The following is a 15,991-nucleotide window of genomic DNA, read 5'->3' on the forward strand; positions in this document are numbered from 1 at the left end:
TGTCACGAGCACCAAGAATCTTACTCGTATACCCCTGGTGGTTCCTCTCCCTCCCCTTTGTCCTCCCCTTCTTTCCCCACCTCCCCGGCAACCCCTTTCTTCCTCCCTTTCTTCCTTCTGAATAAGAATAAACTTATTCATTTCAACTCTTTTTTAAAAAGAGGATTATTACTAAATTTTGAGTATATAACAATATTTTAAATGTATGTGAGGGCTATAAAATATTGACAATATTACAAAGACACGTACAGTTCAGTGGTTTTTAGCATATTCACAATATTATACAATCATCGCCACTATCTAATTCTAAAACATTTCCATCACCCCCAAAGAAACACTTTGCCTTCCCATTTCCCCTCCCCCCATCCTCTGGTAACTACTAATCAACTTCATGTCTGTGGACTTACCTGTTCTGGACATTTTATATACATGAGATCATACAATACAGTGCGTGTAACCTTCTGAAATTTTATCCATGTTGTAAATGCATCAGTCCTGTTAATGAGTGAGTAATATTTCGTGGTACAGCTATTCCAGTATTTTAGCCCAGTATCTTAAATCTTTGCAGGGCTTTTATTTTAATCTTTATTTTTTTTGGTCAGTTGTGTTTCTGTGCTGACTCTCTGAGCCATCTCAGGGCATTTCCGACCTGGAAGCACTTTCATTCTCTTCCTCACATTGTTTGGGTCACGAACATAGAGCAGTTTGGTTTGGTAGTTACCCAGGAGTCGACTGTTATAGTTATGGATTATAAGGGGAAACTGTTTGATCTCTCCCTCCCCCCTCAGCTGACAGCACATACGTAATTTTGAAGTGCAGCTATTTCAGGCTCCAGATTCACATGAGGGTCTCCTCTTACACCGCCTCTCTTGGGCAGGACACAGACTCCTTTCCTGGGCAGCCGTCAGAATGGCAGTTCCGGGTCACCAGGGCACGGGCAGGTAAACTGGGGGTAGAGGCTGATTTCAGGGCTTGCTGACCTGTCAAGGTTTCTGTTTTCAAGGTTTCAGCTTTTGGCTTTTCTGAATTCTTTTCATTCTTGCCAAATTAGCAATGCATTTAAAAAAATTTAAACATTTTTTAAAATTTAGCAGTTTTGGTTGTTTTAGAAAGAAAGCAATTCAGGATATTTCACTCAGCATGCTGTTGGAAATGGAGTTTTATTAAAATCTTTTTTAAAAAATTACTAAAAGCAGAAACCATATATGAGTACATGCATGCCACAATAGCCTCTCAAACAATGCTAGGCAGTCATAGTAGCTTTTCAGCTGTCAAGGTGCCTCATTTCTTTCATGTTCCTACCACCCTTCACTCTCAGATGAAGTCATTTAACAAATATTTATTAAACACGTGCCTCTGACATGATACTAAGTGCTGGAAGAGCCAGGTAAGATAATATTTCCTTCTGTAACAGAGGAAGTAGAAGCCCTCACTGTGAATTCTCTCAACTTCCCTTCTCGCTGCCTGTAAACTTGCCATTTTAATGGGCTTGCAGATCATGTGCTAGTGAACTGCCAATTTTTTTCACTAATATGAAATCTCCTAACATAAGATTGCAAATGCTTTTCAAAGGAAGAAAACAGTAACCTAGAGAAATGTGATATTTGGCTTATGTAGAATTTAATGATATATAGGTAAAGGTTTCTTTGGAGTTTGCTTTATGACAGGAAGCAATATAAAAATAAAAGAAGGTTCAGTGTTTATTATTCCAGGAGAGTGTGATTATTCATCTCACACTCTAACCATCAATAAATCAACTAAAGAAGGAAACTATTAGTTTTTGTTATTCTTAGTGTGTTAGTTATGTGGCAATGTATAGAACAGCATTTTTACTAAGCTCTAAACCAAGGTAGGGCTTTAAGACCTGTTAAGCAGATAGAATCTACATGATTTAGTTACATATAGGAGATGAAAATGGTCCCTCTTACAGTCACTTTTAAGTAGCTTAAACAAGCCCATTGGGGTTATGGACATGGGGCAGAGTTTGGCCTTTACCAGATGCAATGTGTTAACACATTGGGGCATTCAGAGCATGTCAGAAACCAGCACCACCGTCCAAGTGTGCATCCAGGAAACACACTCAAGAAGCTGAAATTCTTGCTGTTTCTGAGATTGAGATATGAATATCGACACTCTTTAAGGGACAGCTAGCATAATATATTCCGCATTTCATAAACATCTTGATTGCCTTGAAAGATGATGGCAGCTAAGGGCCAGCAGGAGAGCCTGCTTTCCCGTGTGGGGGCTCACCTCTGCACCTGGCTGTCAGATTTAAAGCCAAGCAGGCAGTTTTAGAATCTCTTCAGTTGTGCAACACTTTTTATTTGCTGATATGAAGATATGCTTCCTCCCAGAGGAGCAGTTTCTAATTTTTTGGAAGTTTTTCTTAATTTTTAAACTTTGTATATTTTGCATTCATTCACTCATTAAATAATTATTTAGTACTTACGATATACCAGCCTCTTTACTGGGCACTGTAGATACACTGATGAATAGAATGGCTACAGTCCTTTCATTTAGTGAATTTGTACATATAAATACCTAACTCTATAAAGATTAAACATATACCTATAGAAGAAAATTAAACATAATTATACAAAAATTTATAATTACAATACTAAGAATGATGGAGGAAAAGTATATAATATATGCAGGGCTATTCTGATCTGTGGGGGGGTGGGAGGGGGATAGAAAGCTTTCCTGGGAAATGACATTTCAGTTGGGGCCGAAAGTATCATTTGAGAGGAGCTGAAAGAGTGTCAAAGGGGGAGAAGGGGCCGTGAAGTATGTCCAAAGGAATATTCCCGGAAGTGGAAGGGTAAGTCTCGACTTTGTAATGCCAAAGGGTAAGTCCTTGCTTGGGGTTCTGCTGCCTGACACCCTCTAGGCAAAAATTCCAGAGGCCAAGGTTTAGTGATAAAGGAAAGTAGTCTTTATTCAAAAGCGATCACTCAAGCCTATTAAGTCATAGCTTTAATCACTTAAGCCTATCAATTAAGGCTAGACTCTAACAACTCTGTTTTCCTATCTTTTTCCTGTGCACTTTTTGCCCAAATTTTTGAGGGAAAAATAAGGATGTGCATCACACATGGATAGTACTAATTCCATATCTATATACATGTTTTTAATTCTTTATTTATGCTTATGCATTAAAAGTGTAACTCTGGAAAGCGATAATGATATCCATATGCAAAATAATACCCTGGAATATAATAATTGGTTTTGTTTCTAAATATAAAATGTGAGCGTGCATTATATACAGCAAAATACAGTATGGTTCTTCTGTCGGGTTAGTTTACAAACTGAAAACAACATAATATATAAAAACAACACCATTTTGGAAGAATGGCAGGCTTCTGCCTCAGAGCCTCCTCCCTCCAGAACACCCAAGGAATGAACCCGCCACCTGCTGTCACAGCAGCTTGATCCTAGGCTGTGCCCAGAGTTTCCATACAAAAACTATCTGTTGGGAAATGTGGGAAATTGCTGCACCATCACCCGGGCATCCTTGAGGAAGAAGAGTCTTAAGAGTCCCAGCCTGAGCGAGAGCCAGCCCTCTTTTTATTTCCATTGGCTCTGGAGGCATCCAGCTTCTCAGCCAATCCTGTCCTAGACCGCCCACAGTTGCCTCCGCTAACTCCTCCTACGGGCCTCCTTACTTCTCCCCAGTGGCGTGAGTTATCTTAATCAGATCTCTCTGTATTTGGAGGAGATGGGAAGCTGGAAAGTGACTCAAATAGATTTTTTTTTTTGCTAGTCTTTAAGGCTGGGTGTTTTGTGGAGAATGAATAGCAGAGAAGCAAATTTGGAAATAGGGTGACCTTTTAGTGGGTGATGGTGTTCTGAATTCAGAAAGTGGGAATGGATTTGGAGATAAATGAATAGGTTTAAGAAACATTCATAAAGTAGAATTGATAGGATTTGGTGATTGAAGAACCCTTATAAATCCAGGATACAATGTGGTCTGCTTTTAGTGCAGTGTTACATTAAAATAATTATTATTTTGGAGGAGAAATATAATTAGAAGCCTTTCAGAGATTTACTCAGGCTCTTGAGGAAAAGGCAAATATCTTTATGGTATTATTTTTTAAGTACAGTGAATCTTCCCAAAGAATCCTCTTTTGCTATTTCTCACTTTCTGTGTCTTTCACACACTTAGGGAAAAGCTTTAAAACAAAACTCTCCCTTGCCTCTCATTCATTCTATGTGTGTTCTCAAGGTCCCCCGACATCTCTCTGAAGTGGCTTCTTCTTGATCAGGCCTGACAGCGCCTTGTAGTGCCTTGAGGGAGTCAATTGCTAAATTTCCAGGAATTTTAAATATGGTTTTTATTAAAAATTAAATTGTTAAGTATACAACTAATTACATTACATTAAAAACAAAAGTAATACTCAAAACTCATTGCCACCTACGTTTTACTATTATCTCCGAGCTTACATGTATGATAGAAATACCATATATAATAGCATGCTACTGAGCATCTCTTGCCATCAGTGACGTCGAAGTGGAAGTTGGAAATTGGTCTTGTTTTCAGTATTTAAACTATAAAAGTTGGCAAATGCTATGAATCAAGGTCTTCCTCACTCTGGAAACCATTATCACCACATTTATCACCACATCACTGTCTGAGAAGAAAGTGGATAAATGGGTCCGGGCTCTGGACACAACCCTGGGCTGGAGATAACTGTTGTTGTGGGAGTTAGAATACAGGTGTGGGGTGGCTTCCTGGACTGGTGGCAGGTTCCCACAGACAGAAGGAACAGGTGCTAGGTTCAGTGGTCTGCTGTTGCCAACTTAAAATTCTTAATTTTCAAACAAGTGGCCAGGTGTTTCCATTTTGCACTGGGCGGTAGGGAGTTCGGACTGTGTGGAGGGTTGCTTGATGTACTGCCTTCCACCTCTCTGAACAGGTGTTCTGCCTCATTCAGCTACATGGCAGAGCTTTTGCGGGTGTTTCCCCACCCATCCCCTCAACCCACATATTCTTCATAACTACCTCACAAAATTTCTTTCGATTTTTCCCTCTGCAAGGCTCCTTTCTCTTTGCTCTTGTTTTGAAAACTATTAACTTACAAGACATGAATGTAGGTGGTTTTAATAAAAATGTTTCTGCCCAGATTGCAGTGCCCCACACGCTCACCTTTCAGTTTGGTATCACATGGTGGTTAAGGTGGTTCTGGAATCAGGGGGCTGGGTTTGAATTTTTGCTGTGACCTGATATAAGTTTCTTTGGTTTCTCTACATCTCAGTTTCCTCATTTGAGAAGAGAATAATATTTACCTCTGAAGGTTATCGTGACCATTGAATTAGAAAATCTGCGTAAAGTACCTAACAATGCCTGGCAATGGTAAGTGTTCAATTAATGGTACTTATAAAGATTATTTTACTCATATATGATGAATTATCAACACCTAATAATCAACTCTGCGCAGGACACATAGTAGCAAGGTCTCAGGAATAAATGAAACACTGGCAGAGATGAGCTGGAAGGTTTCAGTTTTTTAAAAGGTACGCTCCTGATCCCACAGTGCTTGTCCCAGTGCGGACAGAACAAAGCTCCTCTCCCTTACCTTACCCGCACACTGGACTAATCTGTACAAACAGCATGGACGCGGGCTCTCGGGCCCAGGCAGCTGTGTAGCCGTGCAGCCTTCTCGAGGCTGTGAAAAAGCCTTTTCTGGGCCTACAGCTAGGCCTGTACTAGGCGCTCAAATTGCTGCCCTGTATTCTCTGGACTGCTGTTTCCCCAACTGCCACCTAGCACAGTGCCTGGCACAGTAGGAGTCCATCTATAGGACCTTCGCTTCAGCCCCATAAACTCTCTACTTGTGGCTGTGGCAAAGCCCAGGGCTGCAGGCAAGCGCCAGGCCCAGTTCAGGAACCCTGCTCCCCCGCGGTCGCAGTTGCTATGGGAACGGCGGGGACTAACAACTTCGGTCCCGGCGGGGCGAGCCGGCCCTCGGAGGCGACGGCAGCGGCTCGAGCAGCGTGAGCGACGCCCGGCGCCTCGGAGGTCACCGCTGGGCTGCGACACCCCGGCTGGCTCGGCTCGTGCCCCGCCCCCACAGGCCCCGCGGCGCCGGCGGGGCCCCCCCGGCCCTGCCCCTGCCCCCCTGCGCGCGCCGCCCGCCCAGGTCGGGAGGTGCGGGTGGAACATCCGCCGCGGGGCGCCGGCCCTCGGGAGGCGCGGCGGGTGCGGGACGCGCCGGTCTCTTCGGTCAGTGCAACTTCCGCGACCGACCTGCCGCAGAGAGTTACCTGGTCAATTCCAGGCATCATCTTAATTGCTTTAACCTGAGAGCAAGCAGGAGGCTGAGAGGTGAGGGAGTAAGGGGAGAATAGAAAGTTAAGCTTTTTGCAAAGAATAACGCAAGCAGGACGTGAGAAATTGAGTTTCATCTTCTTTATAACGTGTGAGTCCCCACCTGTCCTTCCTGCGCCCACGCGGCTGCTGTCCCAGGTGGTCTCACCTGGGCTCTGCGGGCGCGGGAGAGCAGGTGCGGCGGCACGGCGGCTGCTGATTGGCTGCGGGGCTCGTGAAGTACTAGACCGTGCGCCCGGGGCGCTGCCGCCCGTGGGCTCTCCGCGGGGCGCGCGCCGGCCCCTTGGCCGTTGCTCGCCTGGACCCTGGTCCGTCTGTCCCCTGTCCTTTCAGCCCGCGACCCGGCGTGTGCGGCGAGGCCGCGGGGCAGCGGGACCCCGGAGCGCCGGCCGGCGGCGGCGGCGGGAGGATGAACGGCACCCGCGCCAGGGCCAGCCACCGCGCCCAGCCGGTGGTCAAGAGCGTGCTGGTGTACCGCAACGGGGACCCGTTCTTCGCGGGGCGCCGCGTCGTCATTCACGAGAAGAAAGTGTCCAGCTTCGACATCTTTCTGAAAGAGGTGACGGGCGGCGTCCAGGCGCCCTTTGGGGCCGTCAGGAATCTGTACACCCCGCGCACCGGGCATCGCATCCGCAAGCTAGACCAGATCCAGAGCGGGGGCAACTACGTGGCTGGGGGCCCGGAAGCCTTCAAGAAACTCAAGTAAGTCCGTGTGTCCCACCGCCCCCCGTTTCTGGGCGCGCAAAGGTGTGCGGTTGGCGCCAGGAAAGGAATGCCACTCCCCCCACCCCAACCGCGCCGCGCTTCGGCCAAACCTCAGTGGGCCCGGGGACTGTGAGCGCGCAGGGTGGTGCCTCTCGAAGCTCCCTTTGCAGTTGGTGTTAGAGGCAGAAAGCGTGATGGACAAGCAATTTCACTCGCGTGGCAAGAGGAACAATCTTAAAGCTCATGTGTAAGGAACAGGAATCTTTATCAAAAAAAGTGGCCAAACTGATACTTGGCATTTTGTTGTTTTTTTCTCTTTCCTTTTTCTACTCCCACCTCCCGTTTTGCTTGGAACCTGTCTTTTTAGTTAAAATAATTTTTATGTATTGAGTGCTGTATAATTACCAGAGGAGAAAATTGCTCTCTGCATCCCCTGCCCCCGTTTAAATGCTTTCAACCTTTCATTCCAGGTAGAACTGACTATGCCCCACTGTGACCGTCCTCCACCACTTGCATGTTTTTGCTATTGGCGTAAAGCTTGGAAAAGTTGATTGGCTCACTGTACTTATCCACATGTCTTTCTCTAAGTAACTGATGGCTAGACCCTCAAGGACAGCGGTCATTATTGCTGCTAATCCGTAGGTGCTGGCAGGAGCTTGCTCAGTGAATCGTCAAATTGTATTTAGGTCTATGAAGGGAACTACGATGAACAAGACATGAGTCCTTGTCATTTCGTTCAGAGTTTACAGTCTAACAAGAGAGACTACATGCACACCAATTATTTTAAAGTAGAGCACAGAGGAATAGGTACCACTAGAAAAACAAAGTTGTGTGGCAGTTCAGAGCTGAGAGAGATTATTTCGGGTATGGGCGAGTGTTGTATGACAGGGAGAATTTAATGTTTTGTAGGTTATTTTCTTTTTTACAATTTTATGGAGATACAGTTTATGTAACATAAACCTTGTCCGTTTCAGTGGGTCTTAGTCTACTCCGAGAGTTGTGCATCCCTCAAAGCAAACTAATGTTACAACATTTCCATCACTGCAAAAAGAAACCCTGTGCCTCCTTATTTCCCCTTCTCCCCATGCTCTGGTACCAATAATCTGCTTGTGTCTCTATGAATTCGTTCTGATGTTTCATATAAATGGGATCATACGATTCGTGGCCTTTTGTGTTTCTGGAGCCTTTCACCTCACACAATGTTTTCAGGGCTCATCCACGTTGTAGTACGTATCGGTACTTCATTTTTTAAATCAGTAAATAGTATTGCATGGTGTGGATATACCACAGTTTATTTATCCATTAATCAGTAGATGGATATTTGGATTGTTTCACTTTTGACTCTTATGAATAATGCTGCTTTGAACAAACAGGTTCAAGTTTTCATTTATTTTGGGTATATACCTAGGAGTGGAATGGCTGGATCATATGGAAACTCTATATTCCATAGTTTTTAATATAACATTTTAATTAAAATTCAGCTCGGGCTTCAAGATAGTAAAAAGAAATCTTTACCATAAACCTGTGCTTGTGAGTCCTGATTTTAACTGTATAGAAATATTTTTCTGGGTATCGTTAAAGTTGTCTAATGTCATCCTTCCTTTCCTAAGTTTGTTTAAATTGAGTTCTAGGCATTCTACTTTTGTTATGCCAGACACTCTTTTTATGGAAGGTGAGGGATACATTTGGATTTAGTTTTCCCTTCCCTGAAAGCTCCTTTAGTATTCTTTGTGTAACTTTGTAGAAAAGCGCTAAATGAAAAGTGTGCTTCAAAGAAGCTTAAAACTTATAACTGAAAATCAGGAGTCTTGAGACCGAGCTGTTTATTAGCTCCGTGGGCAAGTCTCTTGACTCAGATGGGCAGTATCCTAATACAGAAAAGGAACACAATTGTTTCTACTTCACAGGGTTGTGATACAAGTAATTGGCTATGGATGGGAACATGTTCTGTAAACACCAAAATGTTATGTAAATGTAAAGCATCGTTATGTCCCGTTCCTTTTATCATACACTTTGTGTATTTTCATTAAATAATTTGCATATAAAACAACATCATGGGAATGGAAATCTGCTTCAGAATCTACTAACAGCTCAAAACTGTAGACTTACTTTAGTAATTCATGTCCTCTTATTTACTTGGCACTACCAGGTCAAAAGATTAAAAACAGGTGCAGTTCTAAAACAAATAGAAGGTATGCTTCAAAATCACTCTTTATGGGGACTCTCATGGTTATTTTAGCTTTTAATTCACACACACACAGAGACATACACACAGACACTGAGTTTATTATAACAGTGTCCATGGTTAGTTTTCCATGCTGACAGATGAGTAGTTTATTTTTGTCAAAGTAGTAGTATCTATGGTTATACTGATGGAAGCCAAGAAGATGAATATATTTGAAGCTCAGTAGTTGTAAGTTTGTATAACAAATGAATCACCTGGCAGAACAAAAGAAAGTCAAAAAGATATCAAGGGTGATTCGTGTCATTTAGAGCCTAGATGATGTTGGGGAAGAGAGCAACAGTGGAAAAATATTTTTCAAATGAAAATGATCAAGTTGTTTCTTGAATTTCTTTTACTCAGATTCTTTTCTAATACTTTGGTAACCATATGAAACTTCAGGTAGCTACTTAACCTTTGTTTAATAGCAGAGAATTCTAGAGATTTGTTATTTTCCTGTGCATTTTTCCAAGTCGACTCTACTAGGTTAATCTTGTGGATCTGGGATCACCTTCCTGCATGTGACAGAACTTTTTTTTTTTTAATGTTGTAAACCAGTCCGTGCAGGTTTGCAAAAGAGCCATTTACTGCTAAACAGAGGAGTATTTGCACTGCCTTGTGTAAATACTGTTAGGTGAGGGAAATAGATAGTAATTTCCAGAGGTCTGGATTAACCAAAGCATTCTGTCCAAAAAAGCAAATAACAGTAATGAAACATAGCCAAAATTAATTCTAATATAACCTTTTTTGGCAGCTCAGCTATCTATCTTTCTATCTAAGGTTATAAATTAAATACTAGGTTTATACTTATTTTTATATTAAAGCATCTATTTAGCATCTTCTATGTATGAAGCACAGTGAAACCAGATCACAGTAATGGGCCTATGGCTTGAAGTTGACATAGGTATAAAATTGTCAGGTTGTGCTTATGCTATAGCTAAAGAATGATCACTAGTTAATATCTGTAACCAATTGTAATGGAATAATAGGGGTCTCCAAAGGTTAACTAGTCCACCCATCTGTCTGTCATTGGAACCAATTACTAAACCATCCCACATGGCTGAGTATTTCTGTGTCATTAAAGTGCTCTTATAGGGAAAAAGATACCTTGGCCTTTTACAGTTATTCTAATGCACACTGTCTGTACATTTTTAAAACCTAAAGTCTGTGATTAATGGAGCTGTTAAACAGCTTTGCACACAAGCTGCTCTTTATATCTAAAATGATATAGGAGTTAGAGATACCATGTATATGTATAGAGTAGCTAACCACTTGGGGGGGAATGTTTTCCAATAGCAGTTGCATTGAAGTTTAGAGTAGACATGTGTCAGCTCTGGTTGGTGATGCTGAAAGCGTTTTCCACTGTAATCGCTTTAATCAGTAGCACCCGATTTTTGCTTTAGGCTTAAGTATTTCCTCTGGCATGCGTTGCTATTTAATAATTTTTAGGAACAAACTTATACAAATGACTCAAATGCAATAAAAGAAACCCTTATTGTTTTTTTTTTTTCCTCCACAGTTACTTGGACATAGGAGAAATCAAGAAAAGACCTATGGAAGTTGTTAATACAGAGGTAAAACAAGTAATATTTTGAAGGTTAAATAAATGACTGCCATTTTTCAGTGTTTCTTATGCTGTGTTTAGAAATTCAGATGGCATTCTGGTCATAACAGATGAGTTGACTAATGTTTGTAAATGGGACAGTGTATGTTTTAAAGCAACGATATCTCTTTCTTTGGAGCATTGTCATAAATGAAGAGACCGAGTAGGTACCCTAAACATGTAGGATTAGATGCGGCATGTTCTTATTTTTCCATTTGTAGCTACGTGTTCTCTGGTTGAAATCCATAGAAATTTTCCTTGCCAAGTGGGAAGAGATTCTGAGCACCTTGCACCGAACTTTACTGAAAAGACACCCCTGTCCTCAGTTGCCTCTCACAGCCCTGTGTCTGAGAAAGCCGTGGTCACCCTCACTGCCCGAGGCTCTCAGAGGACGCTGTTGGACTTTCCACGATGTCAGGAAAACCACTTTAACTTGCATTAAAGTTCACTTCAGCACAATCACCAAACCTTGCATGAAGATTGGAAATGAGCGTTGTGAAATAAGTAACAGGAGTATTCAGAATATCACTTTCTGTATAGCTTCTGAATCCCTACTGGAATTTTCAGATATTCTGTAGGGTGTATTCTTTAGTTTGTTGATGAAAAACAGATTAAAACAAAGTTAAGGCAACAGCCTTAAATGTCTCAGTGAGACAGGGAAAACTATAGTTAAACCCAGCCTGGGACTCTGTTCACCAGTCCAGACTTCCCCTCTTCCTGTTTTGACTCCACGTAAACAAGTGCTTCCCAATGGTGTGCTCTGCTGGGGAAGAAATGGCTGATAGAAGAAGGAGTTTTTTCTCATTTGTAGTGAAGAGCCCCAAAGAGACTTCTCAGCCCCCACCATTTTCTCTAGCACTGTTCATACCCAACAGGACCAAACAGATCTCTCCAGGGGGAAAACCAATATAACTATATAAGCAAAAATTCTAACTGTGCAATATTTGAAGAATGTGAGGCTAATTTCATTATTCAAATAATTTGTGGAAAGAGGTGCTAATTCCAGATATCGTTAAAAATAATTAATATTATTGTTTGTAAGTTAGGTTTTCAACCTATGTCAAACTGCTTAGTAGTGAAAGTGATGAGCTTTGGAGCTTAAAGTTGACAAAGGCATATGTTTTTTATGTTGTGCTTATGTTACAGCTAAAGAATGAGCACTTGTTAATATCTGTAGCAAGTAGTCAAGAAAAGGACAGATTAATGAATTTGTTCTGGATATAATTTTGTTTGAAGGATACACACTGTTTGAAGTAGGCTACCTTGCATGAAATTGGTGACTGTACCCAGATTTCTGCAACAGGATTTGGGATGTGTGACTTCTCCAAAAATGTGAGCAGATATTTATTCTGGATTCCAGTATCTTTGTTACGAGACTGTGCCTGGCAAAGTGCAACAGGAGTGCAATACATTTTTCAAATGTATGTTTTTTAAGGATTATGTTTAACAATGGAAGGATTCACAAGGTTTCAAGTTAATTTAATTTTCTAAGTGTTCTTCCACTTTGGGTTAGTAAGTATTATTTTCTCTTTACTTTGGGCCTATGCATGAGCCACACCAACAAGCTCCTGATTCATGAACACTCACGTTATGGTGAAAAGCCCACCCCTTACCTCCAACTACAAGACTGTATCTCTTCCACTTTATTTCTTCATGGTAATTGCCTCTCCTTCTCCTTCCCTCTTACTCCCCAGACACCGCTGTAGCCTTCCATTCTTCAGTCCTTCCCCATACAGCCTTCCAAAGGAGGGTAAGAGACAGGAGTAGAAGAAATTTGGGGATGCAAAGGAGATGGGAAGAGGTGCTGAAAAACTGGTGGTCCATGCTCTTCAGCACCTCCCCTCGCCTCCCCAAGTCCCACTCCACCGCCTGCTGCCTGAACCCTCTCTCCCACGGCTGCCTGCCCAGACTTCCCTCCCAGTCTACACGAGCAGTGTGCTCACGTCCCTCACTTTGCCTTCCCAGGCTTGATGTTCAGCACAGAGACTCTCCCCCCAAAGTGCACACCACGGACTTACTCAAAGCCTGCTTGAACAATGAGAACCTCAACTTTCATTGCCTGAGAGGGAGAGTTTGGGGTTCCTGGCATCCCAAAGGGAACTCTGAATGCATTTCCTCACAGAGATATCACTTTAACTATCGGTGCTACAGTATTATTGCTGCCATTTTAGGTAGAGCACAGGTTAAAAAGGCTTTTGTGGGCTGCTCTGAGAACATAACTATTTATATAATTCTCACTGTGGAGAAATACCTCTTTCTTTTCCACAACTTATTTACAATCCAAATTTTAGAATTCAGTAAGTTTTTAAGTTATAGGAATATCTACTGTATTTTTCTGTGTATAATGCACACCCACGTTTCAGTACTAATTCCCATGTATAATGTGAATCATACATGGGAATTAGTACTACTCCTGTATAATGTGCATCCCTATTTTTCCCTAAAAAATTTGGGCAAAATAGTGCACATTATATGTGGCAAAATGTGGTATGTTCAAAATTTGAGAACATAGTTGTTCAACGCCGGACTTCCACAAAAATTATAGATACTATTTAAAAAAAATTTAATGGTAATCTTCTTTCAACATTTGTGCCTACTGGGCAAAGATTACACCCCTTGTTAAATACTATGGATGGCCACTGTTCTTTGGAGTAAGATAACATGTTTTACTTCCAGTCACAGGGAAGGATTCACAGAATTACTTTGGAAGGGTTTAGAGTTGCTTCAATGCAATAGTAGCACCAATAGTGTTTATTCAAAGATGTTTCAGTACGAAGCATGACTAAAATTAATTATCAAAATTTGAGGCATTTCTCTCAAATCTGAGGTAGTTTCATACTGTTTGAATTTTCAGTGTGAGGAATGTATAATGTAAGCCACCATACCAAGTGTACATGACTCAGTGATCCTAACAGCTCAGAGCGTATTAATTTTAATTATTCCTGGGACAGGTTACTGTAGAAAGGCCTTGACAATTGATTGGGGTTACATAGAACATGTGGTATTGGGGCCCAGCCACTGTGGCTAAGCTTTCAGACGTGACAGGTAACGAACGCAGCCAGCGTGGACCAGGAGTTAACAGCATTCCCTCCCTCCCTTCAGAGCACCCTCACCCAACAGCACACTGCATTCTGGTTGCTGGTTAGGAAGTTAATAGTTTAGGCACGATAGTAGGCACGATGCAGACACGATGCAGACACGATTGCTGACTGCAGGTCACGATAACTCGAATGTGCACGACACCTGGACATGTGAAGGTCCTTTGTGGTTCCTGCCATTGCTTTTCTGTTCCACGGAGCTCATCTCTGAAGAGACCCTGCATTGACAGCCCAGTCCTCTTCCACTTCCTTCTTGTGAGTGGGTCGTTAGGACAGAGAAAGGGAGACCTCTACAGGCTTCTTCCCCCAACCCAGAAGAAGCACATGGCCTTGTTTGCCCGGCACTCCTGGCAGCAGGAGAAAAGGGAAGGGGAGGGCTTGCTTCTGCTAATATTCAGATAAAGAGATTTCCTAGAGACCTCTGTACTCTCACCTCTGCCCCTCAGTCACTTTGTATAGCTGCATTTTCATCTTACTGCTTCCCCGGCACCACCGGTCATTTTAAAAGTAATGGTTTTCTCATCTGACCGTGGTAGCTTATCCCTTCTGTATATCTGCCCAGTCATCTCTTTGCCTCCTCGCCCTTTTCTCAGCCCAGCTTCAGATCTTATTCTCTGCTTCCGTGGTCCAAGTCACTCCCAGCTTCTCTCTTTCCTCTCTCACAGAAGCGGTCTCGGGAGGCCTCTGTCTTTCTCATGGAAGCCTCTGATCTGCACGGGGGGCACCTGCCTCTTCCTTACCCTTACCTTTTTGTTTGAGTGTGATTTTTACCTCCTTTCTTCCTTTTTTCTACCTTATCTGCTTTGCTTCCATGTGACTGATGCCTGCCTGTACTGCTTAGTACACTAGCAGAGGGCTAGGGGCAAAAATGAACAAGACATGCAGAACATTTCACCTCCAGGAATGCATAGTCTTGATGAAAAGACAGACGTATGAACTTTTCTGGTACCACATAGGAAGTGACTCAGTTGGGCAGGATTCAATTCAGTTTGCATTGAGCTTTTATTTGACGTGCTTTTGACTTTATCATGTTGAAACAAAGTCATTTGTGAACTCTTGAAATGGAAACTCCCTTCTTTTTTAAACCACTATTATTATTTTTTAATCCTCACCCAAGGGTATGTTCATTGATTTTGGAGAGGAAGGGAGAGAGAGAAGGAAACATCAATGTGAGAAAGAAATATCAATCAGTTACTTTCCATACGCACCCCACCCGGGGATCAAACCCCCAAACTAGGTATGTGCCCTGAGCAGGAATTGAACCCACAACCTTTTTGGTACATGGGATGACACTCCAATCAACTGAGCCACCCAGCCAGGGATAAGCTTCCCTCTTTTTTGACCTAGAGTTGTAGATCCTGCCAGTCATCACTGGCCCCATGTCTTGTCCTGTAGTGAATCCTTCCGATTATGACATTCTTAAGTAGTTACTGAGTGCAAAATCTGTTTTGTTGTGTGGGAAGCCTTGGTACACAATTTATACAGAGGCAATCAGCAGACAGCTTGGCTCCAGGGCACTTAGAACGTGCCAGGAGCTGTGCTAGGTGGCAGGCATGAAATAAATCCTTTGCTGTTTTTGTTCTTTTAGGGCCTAGGGAGGAGACAGGGAAACGGACCAACTATTATTATCTATTACAACTATGATATATTGCAATATTACAGGGCACATATGCTGGGCTAGAAGACTGAGAAGGTGCAGATGGAGTTAGGGATGTGTGTTAGCCAGTTTTAAAATGGTTTTAAATATAATAGAATCTTTTAATTTTGGCCTGTTTCTTTCAAAGTTTTGAGGATTTCCTTTCTACAACTTGATTAAGGGGACTATTTAATATTTATGTGTGTGCACAAGTCAAAGACTATCTCTGACAGGAAGAGTGAAAATTGGCTTGGATGGAAGGAGACAAAGGCTGCCTTCCTATTCGTCAGGAGTGGACAGTAGGCACAGAGCAGGCCAGCAGCAGAGTTAGCGCAGGACAGTGCTTCTCCCACGGTCCCGACGCAGCTGTAAAAGGCCACGAGGGCCCCTTTGAAGTGGGTATTGC

At 42.6% G+C, this 15,991-nt stretch overlaps 1 protein-coding gene across 4 annotated transcripts in view; it reads left to right on the top strand.

Moving 5' to 3' along the window:
• Positions 1-5,887: 5,887 nt before the first annotated feature.
• Positions 5,888-15,991, top strand: part of DCDC2 (doublecortin domain containing 2) — a 165,218-nt gene continuing 155,114 nt past the window's right edge. The window contains exons 1-3 of one of the 4 annotated variants that reach the window (XM_053920221.2): positions 5,888-6,047; positions 6,656-7,024; positions 10,768-10,822. In XM_053920221.2, coding sequence (XP_053776196.1) covers positions 6,732-7,024; positions 10,768-10,822 — 348 coding nt within the window. In that variant the 5' untranslated portion in view covers positions 5,888-6,047; positions 6,656-6,731. The other 3 variants (XM_053920219.2, XM_071220965.1, XM_053920220.2) reach the window with 3 other exon arrangements.

Source organism: Desmodus rotundus, chromosome 3 (assembly GCF_022682495.2).
Source record: "Desmodus rotundus isolate HL8 chromosome 3, HLdesRot8A.1, whole genome shotgun sequence".
Lineage (NCBI taxonomy): Eukaryota > Metazoa > Chordata > Mammalia > Chiroptera > Phyllostomidae > Desmodus > Desmodus rotundus.